Genomic DNA, 19,331 nt, shown 5'->3' with positions numbered 1-19,331 from the left:
GACAGGGCATCCTCATTGCGAAGCCGTCAGGGAATCGAGTACGGTACAGGATAGCGAGCCCAAAACTGAGCGCCTTCTTTAAAATGGCGCAACGATGCCCCTTTCGAGACCTTTCCATGAACCGACCATGTTGGTCCCCGTGCACATCCCCAGGCTGTTTACTCTGACTAATGTTTGTCTTTGGTTGCATTTTTTAAAGGTCACATGACATATTTTGCTGCGCTTGGTGATCACTGCAGGACCTACAGTACCGCCAATACTTTGACCTTTTAAGAACCCCCCCTGACCCAAATTCACACTGACAACCAACCCCGTTGCTAGTTTGCATTTTGAGTGCCTCTCTTACTGTTCTGTTCAAGGCCACGCACCCACTTTTATATTCGACAGTTGGTGCACCCCCTCTACGCCTGTTTAAAAATGATAAAAACATGAAAATAGGGCAATTAAGGGATAAAGATGATTTTTTTTTGGTTTGTTTTGAGGTATTCATTAATTAAACCAAATGTTTATTGTTGTGCTTGTAGATGCAAATAAAGGACAGGGAGATGCAACAGGAATACAGTCAGGATTTTTAAGCATTTATACGTGATTGGTATATATTTTTTATATTTATTCATTCATATTATTCATTGATGATAATCAAGGAAACCAACAAATCAAGGGGACAGTACAAGAAAATCCAGCTTTTTAGGGTCATTTTTTTGGGGGACGTATCATCTTTAGAGATGTCTTGTATCAAATTGAAATTTGAACCCAGAAAGCAAAGCAAGCTTGTTTTGCACAGAGCATAAATGAACATTTTCCTGATTACATTTACAAAATGTTCGAAACATGAAAAATCTGTTCTTAACCCTTTCAGGGACAGCAGTTACTACTGTGGACAACTTATCATGTTATCAGGTTACAGGTTATCATTATTGGTGCATGAAAGGGCAGATTTTTGATCGAGTTTGAATATGAGGGTGAACCTAATGAAGTGGCCCGTGACAATAGGACGCAAAACACGTTAAAAGGAGCAGGCTTCCTTTTCCTCGTGCAGCCATCAGTCAAGCCGCTGTCACGGTGACAGCGCTCGGGGCTTGATGGAAATCTGCTCTGAAGTGACATTTTCAGCCGACACCCGCTTGTCGTCTTCCGGTAAAATCTGCACGCACGCACAAGGTCGGCGATGAGCGGGATTCACGAGAAAACACGTGTCGCTATTTAGCTAAACCTCATGTGGAATGCGACCTTTTGACCGCGGCGCAGTTGTCGCTGCGGCGCTCGAGCCGCAATCCACCGAGCGGCACATCGCTACAAACTAGCTAGCAGCCAATCACGGTAGGGCAGGCAGACGAGTGACAAACACCTGCAAGGCTGAAGGAAAAAAAAAAAGACTTTTTTGGTATACTTTGAAGGTCACTGAACATGAGGAGTTAGTCAGCATGGGTGCAGGAGCACCTCTGAAACATTTTTTCTGATTTTGTTTTTTTATTTTGTGTATTTAAAAAATGCAAATATTGCAGGAATACCAGAAAACGATAATAGATAAGTAGATCAATAAAAACGTAATACATAAATAGATAAAAAATAATAATGAAAATAAATATGAATTAAATTCAATTATTTTGATAAATTTACACATATTGTTAAACATTGGAGTTTTTTTATGACTACTTTTTATTTAGAAAATCTAGAAAAAAAAGTATAGTTTTCTACACTATTTTATTTTGTTATTATTTCATACTTTTGCCTTTATTCTACGATATTATATATTCCAAAACTTAAAAATGAAAAACCTCAAAATAAATATATAAATCAATATACAATGATTAACAAAACAAACATTTTCAATGTGTTTTAGATAATGGTATACATTATATATTATTACTTTTTTATTATATATTTTATTTTGTGATTTTCTATACAACAAAAAATGAAACAACACAAATCAGAAAAAAAGCACTATAAGAATTAAAAGCAAAAAATTCAAATGCAAAATATTTTGCTTCAAACTCTGCGCATGCCAGTGAAGAAACGGAAAATGGTAGACGGGGGTTCACTTTGAAGGTCACTGAACTTGAAGAAAAGTGAGTCGGGGCGAGCGGCACTCGGGCAGCAGCGGCGCTGACACGTTTTGCCATTAAGAGCAACGACGCTTGCCGATTTAAAAGGGAATTATGAGCTAACGATGCGTTCAAGTGGTGCCAGATGGCCAACGTTCAGGAAAGTCGCCTTATAAGCCTCGAAAGCTCTTTTATGACAGCGGGACATGCCAAGCGAGCGTGAGGCGCAATAAACACTTTTTTTGTGAGGTGCGTTCAGGTAAAAATGGGAACCCACATCTATGTGAATTTAAAAAAATAAATTCTGATGAGGTCATGAATTAATTATGTAAAATTGATTTGTCTCTTCCCTGTGGCCATTTCACATGTGAGGAACATGGAGGAGATGGTGGAAAAAGCTTTCACAATATTTTGTATTTAATACAGAGTAGTGATGAGTGGGTTCCTTCCGGTTTTCCCTGTTCTTTCTCTGCTGTGTGGGCCAGCTGAGCCCATTGCCCCAAGTTGTCAATCAAACCGTTCTGTGCATCACTCAACATTAAAAAAAAAATAAAAATCCATATATATACTGTATGTATATATATATATATGTATATATACATACAGTATATATATATGTATATATATATATACAGTATATATGGAAATGTGCCCCATGATTTCCACCTAGCAACAAGTGACATTTGAGACATAAATGCCATTTCACAGCAGATGGTAGAAAAAGCTTTGACATTTTATCTTGAACGTATTGTGAACATGACTGATATAGTCTCCTTTTTCAGAATAATTAAATGGCGCCTCATAAATTCTGCCCAGTAACAAGTGACAAGGCATTGAGCAGATATGGCAGCATTTCATTGTCAATGGTTCTGAGCAGGAACGTGGTGGGCATCGGAAATTTGGAGAAAATATGTTTCCCGAACGGCCGGTGTATTTCCGGGTGGGTCCCGGCCACTAGCGACCCTCGTGCCCCCCGTCGACGATTATGCCACAGTTTCAGCCCAAGATGTCCGAATCCCCACATACCCCTCTCCCTGGGTGCTTGAAGCCGCCTACCTCGGTCTGGACCATGTTGACCCGACGCGATCGTAGCTCCCGGACACAGTTGTAGATGTCCACCACGCCTTCGCGCTCCGCCATGTCCAGCATGATGTCGATGACAATGAAGCAGCCCGTCCGACCGGCGCCGGCGCTGAGAAGTGAAGGAAAACTTTCAAGCCAGACGACTCGTGATATGTTACCTCAAAACATGAGCGTGAAATCGTTTTTTTGAAGGTGACCTGGTGGTACTGACTAATTGCTGGTTGACATATCATTTCAACATTTTGTGAGACTTCCACTTACACCAGAGCAGAAATAGCAGAAGGTTGCCTCTCAAGCAAGACAGAAGGAATGTATCTCGCACGAATGGAGTTGTATGTGTCCTACGGTCCAGTATTGACTGTTTTTCAAACACACACTTGAGTGTTAATTGGTGACTTTGCTCGGCGTACCTGCAGTGCACCACCATGGGCCCGGCATTGCTCAAGGTCTTGGACTTGACGCGGCGGATGAAGCCCAGCAGCCCGGTGGAGTGGTATGGCACGCCGTGATCTGGCCAGCCGGTGAAGTGGAACTGACGGATCTCCCGGATCTCGTGAGCGCCTCGCTGAAGAGACGGTGACGGACAGGCGGTCGCCATGGTAACACACACACGCGCACATGTGGACACCCGTTTAAAAAAAAAAAATAGGCCTGCAGTTGTGAGTAATTACACTGGTCAAGAGCAAATTTTAATCAGGGAAGACTTTGTGACCCTAAATTTTAAAAACGTCTTCACCTTTTTCGATCACATCAGGTTTTTGAGATATCTTCATGTTTCATCTCTGAGTGGGTTAACAACAGGTGAGGGGCGGGGCCAATGTGGTCGTGCAGCATCAAGCGTAAGGTCGACTCTTTTTGGACTGTGGATTATTTATTCGCGTTCTGTTGATTTCGACTGTGCAAGTTGGCGTGAACCCTTGTCGGGGCGTCACCGTACCTTCTCCACGGCGAAGGTGCGGATGACGTACTCTGAGAGGAGTTCGGTCTCGATGAGCGTCACCTTGATGTCTCTGTAGATCTCTGTGTCGTCCGGCCAGTATTTACAACACTTCACCTAAAACAGACAAAGACGCACATAAATCGCATCTGATGAGCGCAGTAAAGCCGCACAGTGCGCCGGTTGTAAAAAGGATAATTGGCACGACACGCCGCCGCCTGATGTCTCGGCTCTTCGGTCACGTCAGAATGAGCCGGGCGGCCCCTTGTAAAACCCCATCAGCAAAGAGGGGGGAGGAGGGGGAGGAGGTGCGAGGGCGTCTCCATTCGCACGTTATTGCTTCTCATCCGACGGTGCTTCGGCCATGGCGAAAATGAGTTAAATGGTACAGAACTTGAGCGGCCGGGGAGAGAGAGGACATGAAAAAATGCATGAGGGAAGGGAGGTGGCAGTCCAATAATGATGTGAAATAATAAACCCTGGGTTGTTAAGAACAGATTTCCCTGCAGGAATCTAAAACACTCCAGTGGAAATATTACTGGTATTAGCCATAATAAGAGTGCAGAGTTACCCGCCCTCCTCCTCCTCCTCTTCTTCAATTAAACTGTTGCTGGTGAGGGAGATGGAGAGATGACGAAGACCCGCGTTCACTGCTCCTCTGAGGAGCCCGTGAACTGGTTAGCATTGAAATGAGAATTTGAGAGTATGCGCACACGCACGCACGCACACACACTAAAGTAGGGGGTGACTAAACCCTGCGTCGACGGCCACTTACAGCCATTCAGATGTCGCAATGACCTGTTCCACTCGGTAACAATTGGCCTCATTAAAGGTTCCATCCTCCATCCGGACTGGATTATTTCCAGTCATTCTGCTTGTTTCTAACCAGAAAGTTTGTAGTGGTTATGAGTGATAAGAGGAGGGATTGCATAATGGTGCCATTTCCACATGCGACCACAGTGTTATGGATCATTGTTTTATTTATTTATTTATTTTTTGCGCTGTGGATTATCTCCAGGCATTTCGTTTATTTCTAACGTGCAAGGTGGCCGGTTATGGCAACTAACGGACAAGCACAGATCACGTCCCAGTAACTGAGAGGGTGTGTGGGTTTAGTTTGACATTTCCGAGTGACTCTCTTATTTCCACTCATCATATTTCTTTCTATTGAGCATGCCGATTGTCACGTGTTGAGAGCAGCAATCACAATTGCGTGACATGGATTCGTGTTTATTTGTATTGTGCAAGCTGGCTGTTATCATTGACAACTAGACAAGAAATGACTGTGCTATAGTAACTCTGCATGTGTGTATTACTGTTTCTGTTGCGAATTCTAAAGTGACTGGATTATTTTTTTCCCTCGAATAAACGTGTGTATTTCTATTGGGCAAGGTGGCGGCTAACAGATTATTTCCTATGGGGTCAAAACTGCGGGAATGAAAGTGATATTTGCTTGCTTCTTCCAAATGAAAATCTGACTCTCTCATACATCAAGGTGCACCACGGCCCGCCTCCTTGTGCCGTGGAGTGTGTGCGGCAGGATTTCCCAAAATCCATCAGGCCAGCGCAGCGAGCAGATGGCCCGTCGCGCTACGCTTCGGCAACTTTACGAGCAAGCCCGACTGTGCGGCGGCAGCCGCCATTGGCCGGGATCATAGAGCAGAAGCTCATGGGACCGCCGCGGGGCCGCAGAGGACGCCGCCCGACGCCGCTAAGCAGGTGTGCAAAAAGGTGAGGGGCGGGGGCTCGGCGGGCGCGGAAGCGGCCTAATGAGGTACCAGGAGAGCGGCGGGCGGGCGCCGTGAATCATAGAGCAGCTCTGCTCCGCTGCAGAATCAGCAGAATGGGAAGAGGTGCACTTGTTTCTCAGCACCTTTCGGCCACCAGGCGCTTAAATTAACTGCTTTATGCCGCTCTTCGACCCTGCTCAGCGAGCCAAGTCCAACACATTAAGGCCGGGGGATATAATAACATGGAGTGCAATATTTAAAGAATACCAATTGTTCTCCTCACTCAATGAGAACGCTCCCCGGCTGCCTTCAATTTGGTCACACCCACACCAGGAGCCCAGGAGGGGGCACGTGACCAGAATTGGCAGTGTAGCATGCATGCTACTCACCCGGCCGACTTCCACCAGGTTGGTCACCATGACGATGGCCGCCGTGTTCTCCTGCCACACCATCCGCCAGAAGTCCAACACCGTCTCCTGCATGGGGCCTGCAGATGCAGAAGAAACTCAAGGAAACCGACCACAAAAACAAAACAAACAAACTAACAAACAAACACCCCCCTGCAATTTGCGTATTTGTCCAGGAGATGGCAGTAACTGCCATTCATAGCATTTTTCCCCCCCCAATAACTTTTATCATGATTGAAGAAGGTTTCTGGTACAACGATTAATGGATTCACTGCCAACCAATGGATGATCAAATAATTGGATAACTACTTTGATAAACGATTAATCGTTTAGAACCCTCGTTTAATTTAAAACGGCCAAAACCCTCGGAATGTCAGCCTTTCAATAGAAAACAGACTGACTATCTTTGTGTGCTTTTTTTTTTTTTTTGTGCAGACATCAGCTTTTACTTTGGAAAACAATGTTCAACATATTTGCCAATTTTCGGAAATTTTACAGACCAAACCACAACCTGAAATAATACTTAATTTATGTATGTGTTTTTTCTACACTGTCAATAAAAATTGAAATCATTTTCTGGTTTTCAACAAAGAGAAGGAAATTATATATTTTTAAATCCGATTCATTAATCAATCTCCAAAATCATCAACAGATTAATCAATGATTAAAAGCGCTCTATCGTGTAGTGTTTCATTCATTCTCGGCAAGACAGTTTCCATGTCATCAATTGTCAATGAATGAGGAGCTCACACTTTGGAATTATTCAGGTTAATTAGAACGATGATCATTAGTTTAATTGAATATGCTGGTTCGAAATTATTACAAATTAATTAGGGTATGCAAATCAAGTCAATGCGCAAGGCCCCCAATCAACAGCAATTACCTGGAGAAATGAGTAAAATTACGCAAAGTTGATTATTAATGAACTGATTGTTTTACTTGTAGACAGCGTGCATATTAATTATATATGATGAGAACCGGGGGCAAAATGTGACACAAGATCTAAATAAACACACCATCGTCCGACACGTTCTTGGCCAGGACCTTTTGCACAAACCAGTAACAAGTGTGAAATGTTGCTGCATGCTTTACATGGAGGGGGAAAGTACCATTTGGTTGATAAATTCAAGATATTGATGATTTTCATGCTTCCTGAAGGTCAACATCAGCAAGTATATTTAAAACTCATTCAGTACCAGCCAATTCTAGACCAAGTCTGAAAAGAGGTTTAAAAACGTCTTTGGGAGTGAATGAGTTCATGTTATGATTTCAATTTGAAGTGCCAGATTTTTTTTTTATTACGCTCCGCCATTCAAAGCATGCAGCAAAACTGTTATGCCTTGCTGTGTTTTCTACAAGGCTGCCTCGCTGTATGCCTTTGATCTGTTTGCGTGTCACACCTCTTTTTTTTGTGTACTTCATTGTCACACTCCAATCTGTCACTTTTGTGTGATATTTTTTTTTTTTTACTCCTGCCAGCGTGTGCTTTTGAAAACCAAATTGAACGGTTATATTTTCAAAAGACAAGCGAGAGGTGACCTTGTGTTTTATTCTCACTTTTTTTTTAAACCCACATATGTAAAACAAACACCCTGTGCTCATCTTCTTCTTCGTCTTCTTTTTTTAACAACAAAAGAAGAACTTTGGACAATCCGCAGCGTCGCACCCGACTACCTCCCACACTTCTCATGCCCGTGGGAGGGAGGACGAATAAGGAGTTTGGGCGACGAAGAAGCGAGACAGCTGGTGTGTAGGTAGCACATGAGCACTTGGCATTGTTATGATTATTGCAAAAAATCATCATCATCATTCAGTGTGGTTCTGGTGCCAAGTTGTGACATGGAGGACTTTATTGTTCCATATGCGTGCGGGGACCGGTAGAGGAAGACTCTTTGATATCAACAACTCAAATGAGATTTTATTTTAATATTATGAGAAAAAAAATGAAGTTACTCATACTCCTAATATCTCGCGGGCGTTTTGAACTCTGTTGCTCATTAAAACCGCAGAACCGTGGTAAGATCGCCTTGCAACAGAAAACAATCCCAACGGTCACCCGTGACCTCGGTTTCGAAGTGATATTTTTGCATCGAAGAATTAATGGCTGAGTCCATTTTAACTCTGTTGCTAGCCAAAACAACAGCACCGAGCAAGTCATGTGAACGGCGTCTCAGGTGCCTTAAAGCAGCAATAAAAATGAAGTGGACGATGACGTGGGGTCATGTGATTTTCGGGCTCGAGTCATTGACATTTTTTTGGTGGGTCACATCACGATGGACGATGCCGTCAAATCCTTCCTTGAGGACTTTGATGGACACGATGGAGCAGGATATTGGGCTTTGCCCAAGATTTATGAGCAGACAAAACCATCGAGTACATCCACTCCAGGTTCCAGGAACAGTGGAATGTGTTCCAGGAATGACTCACCAAAAAAAAATCCATGCCTGAGAAGATCCAGAGACATTTTGATCTAAGCGACCATTTCAAGATTTACGTGTGGTAGCAGCCCCTGAAATATTTTGAACAATTCAACCTGAGAAAACAGTTTTCCTCAGCAACATAAAATTTACAGGTAATCGTAACACCTATCATGAGAAGACCCACCGAAAAGTTTCAAGAGGCTATGCCCGGAAAGACACAAGGAGTCTGGTTTGCAGAGATGCGAAATTGCGAGGATTTTGAGTTTTAGTTATTGCGTGTGGCCTTGGCATTGAGCCCAAGTTTGATGAATTTCTTTATTTCGGGTGAATTTTTCAGCGATGAAGTCAGCCCCGCGCTTATGCAAGCACATTAGTGCCACTAATGAAACACGTGTGCCTATTTTGCTCTTTCTCAGTGGAGAACCTTGCCGACGGGCCGCTCGCTCACACTCTCTGAGATAGAAGAGGAAGAAGCGGAAACGTTTGAACGCTCGCTCGCTTGGGGAACGCCAAGGTAAGAGCGGCAGTTTTTTTTTCCTGCTAAGTTTGAAGATAACTTCCTCTCAACTGGGAGGGCTGTCGTTAGCATTGTGAGGGATGCTGCTACGTTTTTGTTTTTTTTTTCGTCACAGGCAAGGAGATGTGACGGCGGTGCAACTAACGGTAGCCGGCCTGGTACGGCAGTGACATGGATCAATGATTTTGACAACACTAAACTAAACCGCTGGAGGTCGTTAACAATACGGCCGGCAGAACGTAGCAATGCAGAGATGTTTCATTCATATCGGAGGAGATATTGTACAATATGTACAAATATCTGAACTCGACAACGGGGCTTTTTCTTGGCATTTCCGTTCCCTCTCCATTACAGTGAATCTGTTCATCCTTTAAGAGTGAGCATTTTTCTTTTTTTTTGTTTTAATAGATAGTAGTATCAACAAACTGCCAACCTCATGAGACCTCCGTCAACGGAACAGCTCAAACTGGAAGGGAGTGAACATGACAGATGGCACTTTTAATTCAGTTCACTGCCTGGCTTTAGTTGAAAAAAAAAAATTGTATCAGGTAAACTGGAAGTAAGTCTGACTTTTTGCGAGAGGCGCAGTACACCCTGATTTAGCCGCCATCCAATTACAGATGAAAAATTTTAATTGCTCAGCACACACAATTACACTCCACGACCATGTGTTGAATTTCTGGAATCCATATTACAAATTTCAACTGAAAATAATATGCAGTCTTCTGGGAGTTACTCTTGGTTGTTCCCCAAAACTTGTTGGTGCCATGACCCGGATTTGAACATAAACACCTCTGGGCAGTCTAGAGCAGGGGTCACCAATGTGGTGCCGGCAGGTACAAGTTAGCCCCCGAGGACCAGATGAGTAGCTCGTGGACCCGTTCTAAAAATGAACATTGTGATTTCCTCGGAATCTTGTAGAAGTCATCGTTTGAAAATATGAACATTCGAAGACATTTTTAGACAGAAAAAATGTTTCATCTTGATGTTTATCTGTTGCCTTATTGTGAGAACTCAGCATCGTCAGTGACGTCATATTAATGAATATCGGTCATTATTAATAACAACATATAATAATACCATCAATAACAGTGATTAAAATTTTTTGCCAAAGTAAAAGTTTCAAACATGCATTTCTTGGATTTAATGCAAATGTATTGTTCTCAACAGTTAAAACTGAATAGTGCTTAAGCAGTGTTTCTTTTGCATTCCACTAGAGGGAGCTACACTTTGAAAATCACTGGAATGCTCCAAATTTGTGCTGATTTGAGGCATTTTGTCAATACTTCCAGTCCATCATCCTGGTCGATGGATGAAACTGATACAAAAGAAAGGAAAAAAAGGTGGTGGTGTGGTGCTTGAAAGGATCCACACCGCATAAAAATGGAACAAGGTGAGAGACATTTACCGTGGTGGGTAAATGAGCCGCAGTGCGAATACATCAAAATACGTAATGAGCAGGAGAGCTCGGGCAATGAGGACTTTTTAATAGAGTGACAGCTGCTGCACCTGTCGTCATCACCTTGACGCCGCCGAGGGACTCGTCGGTGGCCCCCGAAAGCTAATGAGCGACGCTCTTGGCAATTATTTGGCATTGAGCTTTGTTGCCCCTTTTTGACGTTTTGCTTCTGTGTCAGGCTTCCTCATTGCCAAAAATTCCTAAAATGAGGTTGCTATATTTCTCCCGCAGAGTACAAATGTCTGCATTTGTGTTGGAGGCAAAAAAAAGACAAATTAACGAGCAAAATAAGTCGGGCTTGAATGAAAAGTGCTCGACATTTTGCCATTCCAATTTCATGCACTCCATAATTACTTTGGGTTTTGATTTCTAGAGCCCATTTCGGCAGTCAGCTAGATTTTTTATTTTTAATTTTAAAAAAATGTCCCCACTCCAAACCTTACTCGCATCCTTTTCATTTTTCGTTTCGAGTTCTACATCAGCCCATTTAGGCAGCAAACTAGTCTGACGCCAATTCAACGTGTCGTTCTTTGCATTCTTTTAGCTCAAAATGTTCCCGTAGCAAATTCTAATTGGTTCCTTTTTACCTTTCGATTTCTACAGCAGCCCGTTTAGGTGGAATATAAGTCAAGTCCAAAATGTTTTTGCACTAAACTTCCCTTACTTCCAATTCCGTTTTAACTTTCACGGTGGGCTGTTTAGGCGGCAAATACACCGCAATGAACAACTTGTCAGACCCTGATTGAAAAGTGCCTTCTGCCATGTTTTTTTTCTTCTTCTAACTCAAAATGTTGCCGCAACAAACTTGAGCCCTACAATTTCACTTTCTGTATATTTGTCCGCCGTGAATTAAAAGCTCAATATTTTTCTGTGACAAAATGTCGCCTTTCGTTTTAGTCTAACAAATCTGTTAAGGCAGCAAACTAGCCAGGCCCGAATGAAAACTTTTTTGTTGACAACTATTTCAGGCAGCACACTCGTCGTGTTGTTGTTCTTCTTTCAGCTCAACTTCCCCACCCGCATTCGATTTGTACAACAGGCAGTTCAGGCGGAAAACCACTCGTGCCAACACCACATGTCACGTGATCGGCCAAATCTCTCAAGCCATCAAAAAAATCGATAAATTGATCCCGAGGAGACGGATTAGTCACGTACGTGTGTTCGGCAGGACAGTCAGCGTGATGCGAGCACGTCTGGTAAGCAAACAGAGGCTCGGCTTTAATTGAGACGCTGAGGAGTAGCGGCGCCGCGCTAATGAACAGCTAATTATGCAACTCCCAGCACCCCCCGAGCAGCTTGTGAATGCATTAAGGCCTTCTCTTCGCTCAACAACAAATGAAAAACAAAAACCAAAAAAAAAACCCCGCCTCACTATTCTTTCTTTATTTATGTGACTTTTTTATTTATTTATTTTTATTATTATTAAAGTAGTGTGCGCAAACATCCAAACGTGGCACGCAACCCAGCACTGGCTACATGAGGGACTAAATTGGTAACGATTGAGCATCAGTCAATGGTTAACCTCCAGGGTGGCGCTAAGTGCTCGTCGCCTTGCAAATCCACCAGCCGGAGGATCACAGTGACAAAATGTGCCCGCACATGTCAGATAATCCATTTTATTTATTTATCGTTCATCCTCCAGCCCGATTAATTGCTCCTGCCACACAAATGGAAGAAAGAGCTTGACAAGGCATGCCGCAGCGTCCCTGAGTGCTCACGCACAAGACGACCGAGCATATTTTCATATTTTAGATGGATTTCGATTTGCCTTTGGTTTCATCATAAACGTTTACGGCCACAAACTAGTCGGATCTGAATCAAAAGTGCCCTCCGTCATGGTCAGCTCAAACTGGACCACTCATTCACTTGCCGTTTACTCTTTGGGTTGATTTGCGAAACAGCCCGTTTAGGCAGCAAACTAGTCGGGTCTGAATAGAAAAACCTCCGGCTATGCTCATTTCACCTTTTAGCGCTAAAGTGTTCCAACGTGAAATCTTCACTCACTTCCTGTTTACCTTTGATTTTTACATTGGGCAGATGAGTCGCTTTTAGCCTTTTTGTTTCAGCAGCGACCTAGTCGGGGATGAATTTAAAGGTAGCCTCAGCCATTCTGTTATTTTTACTGAAGCTCACATTGTTCCAACATCAAACTTACTTAACTTTATTTCTTGCTCACTTTTGGTTTCCGACAGCAGCCCGTTTAGTCAGAAAATTAGTTGGGCCGAATCAAAAGCGGCCTTTGACATGTCATGTAAAGAGCAAAGTATTTGTGCACCAATCATCATTCACTTCTTCTAAACCTTCGGCTTCTATTTTGTTTCACTTTTTTAAGCCTGCTCTTTGAAGCAGCACATTAGTCGACCCTGAATTGCAGGTGCCTTCTGCCGTGTTATTCTTTTTCATTTAGCTCAACATTTTTTAACACCAAACTACACTCATTGGTTTCACGATTCTCAAGACAGCTTGTTTAGGCAGCACACTAGTGGATCAAAAGTACGGCGATGGTTATTTTATCCCATGCAGGCCGGACCCTACTTTGTTTATCTTCCACTTGTATCAGACGATACAAGCGCCGACTAGTTGGGCATAAAACAAAGGGGCCCATTGCTATTTCAAATACTTCCTTTTACATGTTTCAACACCAAACTTTATTGACTCTACTTCTTTGATTACTTTGTTTTGATTTCTAAAGCAGCCCGTTTAGGCAGAAACTGAATCAGGCCTCAAACAGAAAACCCTCTTTTGTTATTTTCTTTCCTTTTAGCTTGAAATGATCCTGCCCCAAACTTTGCTCAACTCCCCTAACTTGCCGTTTCAATGTTTAAAACATTGAAGCGGTCCATGAGTCGGGCCTGAATCGAAAGTGGCCTCAGACAGGTTATTTTCTTTTTAACTTGTGATTGTTGTGCAACCAAACTTCACTCCCGTTCCATTTACAGTATATATCGATTTTTGAAATTGGCCATTTAGGAATCATAACTGTCAGGCTTGAATCAAACATCGTCTTACCTTGAGTGGCAATGTAGTGATTTGGCCTGTGGTATCCCTGAAGAGAAAAAAAACCCATTAGAAAAACATTGTTTTGTTTTCATCTGGTAATACGTGCATTTGTGCAGACATGGCCAAGTACACATCTATCATGAATGTGTGCTTACACACACACACACACACACAAACACACACACACATATACGCGCACCTCTGGAGCGAGGCGCCAAAGTGTCGATAATCCCTGCGATACGACTAAACAGCATCCCTCTTCACAATGAGTTTCCAATCCGCGAGATTACGCTAATCCCTTCAAAATGCGCTCGCCCAATTCCTTGTCTTCTCCCCGGAGACGCCAGGCGGGAAACAAAACATCAGGAGGACTTAAAGGCTTCCTTCCCCCATCATCATCATCATCACCTTCCTCCCTCATATACAATTGAGCCTGGACTCTGCCGAACGCACGCGGACGCAAAAAAGGATGCCTCCCTTTCTCCCCTTCCATTTTTAATGATTTCTTTATCCTGTTTGTGCTTTCATGTGACGTCCTGTCAGGCGGCGTTGCCGCATTAGACACTTGTCAGGTGAGGAAATGGACGCCAAAGAAGAAGGTCATGAGTGGAATAAATCAGGTGTCGAAATGGGAATAAAACAAGTTTCATGGTTTGTTTGTGTTTTCTTGCACTGCTGTGATCATTTACATGTTGTTTCTAGTATCGCCACGCATTTTTGCCAGTTATCAGCGCGGCCTGTCTGAAACGTTCAGCGGGCAGGAGCGTCCACCCGCAGGGCTTTATTTATTGTTGGGTTTTTTTCTGACTGAATTAGCACATGTCTGCAACTGGGAGCTTCAAAGCCGCAACCGTAACTGTTACATGCATCTCACTTTTTCTACAAATAAACGCTGGAAGGAATGGACTAAATAAGACTACTGTGAACGGTCACAAAAAACTGCAGCGGTGGAAAACGAGTACTAGATAATATGAACTCCAAAAAAGCTACACTGGTTAAAGTAAGATTGCCTTGAATTAAAAAATATTTGCGCAAGCTAAAATAGGACTATGGGCAGCCCCCGTTGGTCGACTGGTTAGCGCAACAGCCTCATAGTTTAGAGGTGCAGGGTTCCATTCTGGTTTTTGTGTGTGGAGTTTGCATGTTCTCCTCGTGCATGTGTGGGTTTTCTCTGGGTACTCCAGTTTCCCCCCACAGCTGGCAACCAGCTCTGGGTGTACAGACGCACAACCAATTACAGTCACACCAAGGGCCAATTTAGAGTGTTCCATCAACCTGCCATGCATGTTTTTGATATGTGGGAAGAAACCGGAACACCCAGCAAAAACCCACACAGGCATGGGGAGAACAAGCAAAAACTTCACACAGGAAGGCCGGAGGCTTAATCAAACCCTGCAACTCTGCACGTGCTAACCAGTCGACCACCGTGCTGCCCAGGGGTTAATTATGGCTACAATAAATTCTTCAAGATTGCACTAGTTGAACTAGAATTAATTTAAATCCCATAAAAAAATTGTGCGGATTAAAATTAGACTACCATAACTCACCCCCAAAATTGGGCAGGTTAAAACAAGACCATCATTAATGCCAGACGTGTTCTCCAAAAGTTGCAATACTTAAGACGATCCAAAATTGTTCGAGTTCAAATAGGACTACCTTCAATTCCGTAAACCTTGTACAGGCAATCATTAATCTCGTAACCAATATTAGCAGAAGTAGCCCGCATGCTGAGGAGATGTTTAAGGAATTTATTTATTTATTGTGGCAAAATATGACTTAGGTCATTATTTTAAGAGGCTGACAAGATGCTAAAAGAAGGCTCATCATGTAATTGCCCCCAAAATTCCACTGGTGAATGCTAATGCTAATAATGCTAATAAGTAGCCCATTTACACCAAAATATAAAAATTACCAACATGCTTGATTTAAGGCGAGTGCTTTTGCATTTACTACTACGTATGCTAATATGCAATCAGAGCGCCGATGCTGTTTCTTAGCCTAATGTTTACCGGTATATTGAGTCGCTTACTACCGAGCCCTTGCTAAGACCATCATCATTATCATCTGGTGGCTTCGACGCAATAACAAAAGCAGCGGGGACGTTGCCCGCACAGGTTTTTTATTACCGCGTTCTGATGAGTTAAAGAGTAAAAAAAAAAAAAAAAAAACCCTAACCAACAACAAAAACAAACAAAATAAAAACCATCGTTAGCCATCTGTCTGCACTCTCTTCAATATGCACGTGTTCATGACTTTAAGTAGGCGCGGCTTTGTATGGTGCAGCATAATGGACCATAAAACCAATAGCAGCCAAAGGTAAATAATTGAAGGCGCACCTTGCATTATGAATTGATGTGAGGAGAGCATAACAAGAAATTACAAATGAGCACATCGGGCAAGTACATCACCAGGCTATTAGCGGCCCATCTTCCTCATGGCGGCGTTTGAGGGGGGGAAACGGCTCATATAAGCCAGTTAGGATGCTCCGCAACACGCTTTTCATGTGTCTTTTTTAATGACTTTAACGGAGCATAAAAGCTGCGTCGAGACACTGGAGTTCATGTCAGTGCTGAAATACAAGTGCGGCTTAGCATGCAAGGGATGGCTCAGACAGATTGGAGAATCCTGTGATTCTGTTCCAAATTGAACATGTGGATGTTGAAAGTACGCCTGGACAAGTCATGTCCACTTCCCAACCCAGGCTAAACTTGGCTGCCTCTACAACAAACAAAGCTTATCTCTCAGTGAAGATACAAACTGTACATCATCACAACGTACTTCCTTGAGACCAATTTTCTATTTGGAGAGGGATTTGGATTTCAGCGAATAGCTGCAGATCGGCTCCCCATGACTACTTTGTAAATACCGTATTTTCCACACTAAAAGGCGCACTGGATTATGAGGCACACCTTCAACTAATGGCCTATTTTGTAATTTTTATCATACTTTAGGCGCAATCTACAATGCATCCACTAGATGGAGCTCCGCTCAAGGAAACTCCAACAGAACGATCAGATGTCAGTAAAACGTATTTAATAAAGCAGCGACACAGTTCACTTAACCAACAGCAAGTTATAAGATTGACTCGTTAACGGTGAACTCTCTTGCCGCTGCTCTATTTCCGTGTTCAACTGCGTAACCGATTGCCTTAAGTTTGAACTCTGTTGTCAGCATCGGATTTTAAAGGCGCGCTGTGAGCTTTTAAGAAAATGGAAATGGCTTTTAGGTGCCTCCTTTTCGTGCGGAAAATACGATAGTAAACCGTAACTATGTGAGGGAACTCTGAACATTACATGGCATGTCGTACTACAAATTGCAGTGACTTTTGTGTTCCAGGTAAAGCCTCGGTGGAGGTCCTCTTTCTTCCCCTCTTTAGTATCAAGCTCTTTTCCTAGCATGTGTTTGCTCTTTTTTCTCTCGATACGAGTGCTGTCATCCTCTGATCTTTATTGCTCTTAATTTAACACACACACAGATAGAGCAGGTTGCTACAGTGTGTGTGTGTGTGTGTGTGTGCGTGTGTGACCAGTCCCGTTCCCTCAGGGGCCCCTGTGACGGCGGCACCGGCACCCTCTCTGCCACCCCCAAGAGGAAGCGCGGTGACCTTTTTGTGTCGGTGGTGCTGGCTGGTGCATGTGTCTGTGTGTGTGTGTGTGTGTGTGTGTGTGTGTGTATGCGTGCGTGGGTGTACTTACATCAACGTAATTTGCATTAATGTAATCGGAGCTCTGTTCGCCCTCCAGGGCCTGCAGCCTGACACGCGAGTGATCATCTGGAAAAAGAGAGGAAGAAGAAAGCAGCCTGGAATTAATGACATTAACCAGGCCACAACATGGTGAGGAGGAGGAGGAGCAGGGGGAGGAGGAAGAGGAGAAGTATGACTGACCGCCACTCTCGATGGCTTCAAAGCATCGTGGCCACCTATTGCGAAGCGGTTTTCTTGTCCGCGCTCAAGTTTGAGGCCTGCTGCGTGACGAGCAAAACCGGATCTGTCGTGCAGTCTTGCCACCCAGTTTTGTAATGTCGCTTTTAATGTCTTATTTGTTTTCAATGTATCTAATCCTGACAAATAAGGCCCGTACCATTTTGTAGGAATATCTACAAAATTCAACAAGCATTTTAGGGGAAGTAACTGCGGCAAGATAAATATGCAACCATGGAGCAGAAAGGTCAAAGCTGCTTTGGCTGTGCTGATAAAACTCTTTTGTTTCTTATTTCGCATCGCAAAGAGCGTGTCGCAATAAATCAGCCGGCAAGGAAAAAATAAAAAATAAATCCTGGGCGAGGAGGAGTTGTGGGGTACGCACATGCAATAATGTTGCCGTATCGGTTTTTCATGCGGTTCTCGTCTTTCTTCGCCGAGTCCCACGGCGCCGACTGTCCCTCGAAGAAGCGCTGCAAACAAAGACACAACAGCAGGAAGTGAAACACGGTGGCGGCATCGGGAAACACTTGAGTGCAAAAAGACAGTCAGTAGAAATTGTATGCTATAAATCGTATGGTATTGGGATTGCTTTTTAAAACATTGAATGTCTATCAGTGGTTTTTGAAGATTTTTTTTGGGGGGGGGGGGAGTGGTTCAACCCAAAAAAATCCCACGTGCATTTCAAAGGACGTCAATTATATACAGATTTTTGAGGAGTGTAGTCGGTAAACAAATAGCGGCCCCCTGAAGCGGATAAAAACGGATGGATTTTGTTGCTTAATTCATATTCCACAAACACAATATATCTCAAAGTTCTGTCTTTAGACTAACAGGGGGCGAATAGAACATATTGTAAGGTAAATTTGTGACTTGACTACCCCTGCTCCCGCAAAATGGATGACAGCCAGAAGAACTTGGCGAATTGCTGGGCTTATACTTTGACCAAGATTTACTTGGGAATTCGCCAAAAATAAAGCTAATCGGAATCAGGCATCCTCGACAAAGGGTCGACACTAAATTCTGAAGCTTTTCCTTGCTAAGGCGGGGGGGAAAAGCATCAAAGCTTGAGGATGATTACAATGAATTCATTTCAAAAGCTTTACACTAGCACATTTGACATGGCACAGGTGTCGCACATTCCAACCATTAAAATGCGTGTGTGTGTGTGTGTGGGGGGGGGTGAAGTTGGTTACTTGGTAAATGCCCTTTTACTTGTGCATCTGCTTACATTTGCCATCTACTGCACATTTAACATGATTTCAAAACAACAACAATAACAGCAGTGGTCTTACCTCATTAATCTGATCCAAAGTTAAGGTACAAGAAAAAGCAGGGGGTCAGAGAGAGATAAAAGTACAATGTTCAGTCAACGGGCGCCACACGCTCCAGTTCACTCATCAGTAAAGAAGATGGGGAAAAAGGGCATTAACCCGAGGACATGATGATGTCATGGTGGAGATGCAACATGCAAGCAGGGGGGAGCGGGTGGGGGCGTAAGAGTTCTTTTTTTTTCTTTTTCATGTGGAGGCGGCAACATGAAACCAAAACACGCGCCTGGAGGGATGCCCATGGCGGAACAATGATCCTCTTGGCACAGGTGGTCACGTGTGTTGTTGAACCCTCTAAAGGGTCATTTTCTGAAATATGCCAGGGGTTAAAAAAATATATATTTTTTGTACTTTTGTCGTTACTTTTTTGTCTTAATAGGTAATATGAGGGGGTGTAGTTGTGAATGCTAAAACAAAACAACAGAATAAAAATGTTCAAAATATGACATACACAAGTTACATACGAGGACCGATTTTTAT

At 43.2% G+C, this 19,331-nt stretch overlaps 1 protein-coding gene across 6 annotated transcripts in view; it reads right to left on the bottom strand.

Annotated features, from left to right (window-relative positions):
* The window catches only part of LOC147194769 (receptor-type tyrosine-protein phosphatase mu), a 136,813-nt gene that overhangs the window by 6,835 nt on the left and 110,647 nt on the right, over positions 1–19,331 (bottom strand). For all 6 annotated transcript variants that reach the window (XM_086128948.1, XM_086128950.1, XM_086128949.1 and 3 more), the window contains 7 exons: positions 17,906–17,993; positions 17,294–17,370; positions 13,608–13,644; positions 6,185–6,282; positions 4,066–4,182; positions 3,539–3,693; positions 3,102–3,237 (listed from right to left, as the gene is read on the bottom strand). In XM_086128948.1, coding sequence (XP_085985074.1) covers positions 3,102–3,237; positions 3,539–3,693; positions 4,066–4,182; positions 6,185–6,282; positions 13,608–13,644; positions 17,294–17,370; positions 17,906–17,993 — 708 coding nt within the window. The remainder of the gene's footprint in view (positions 1–3,101; positions 3,238–3,538; positions 3,694–4,065; positions 4,183–6,184; positions 6,283–13,607; positions 13,645–17,293; positions 17,371–17,905; positions 17,994–19,331) is intronic.

This window comes from Hippocampus guttulatus, chromosome 14, assembly GCF_054856545.1.
Source record: "Hippocampus guttulatus isolate MCC_2025c chromosome 14, RoL_Hgut_1.0, whole genome shotgun sequence".
Lineage (NCBI taxonomy): Eukaryota > Metazoa > Chordata > Actinopteri > Syngnathiformes > Syngnathidae > Hippocampus > Hippocampus guttulatus.
This window is presented reverse-complemented; position numbering and strand designations above follow the sequence as displayed.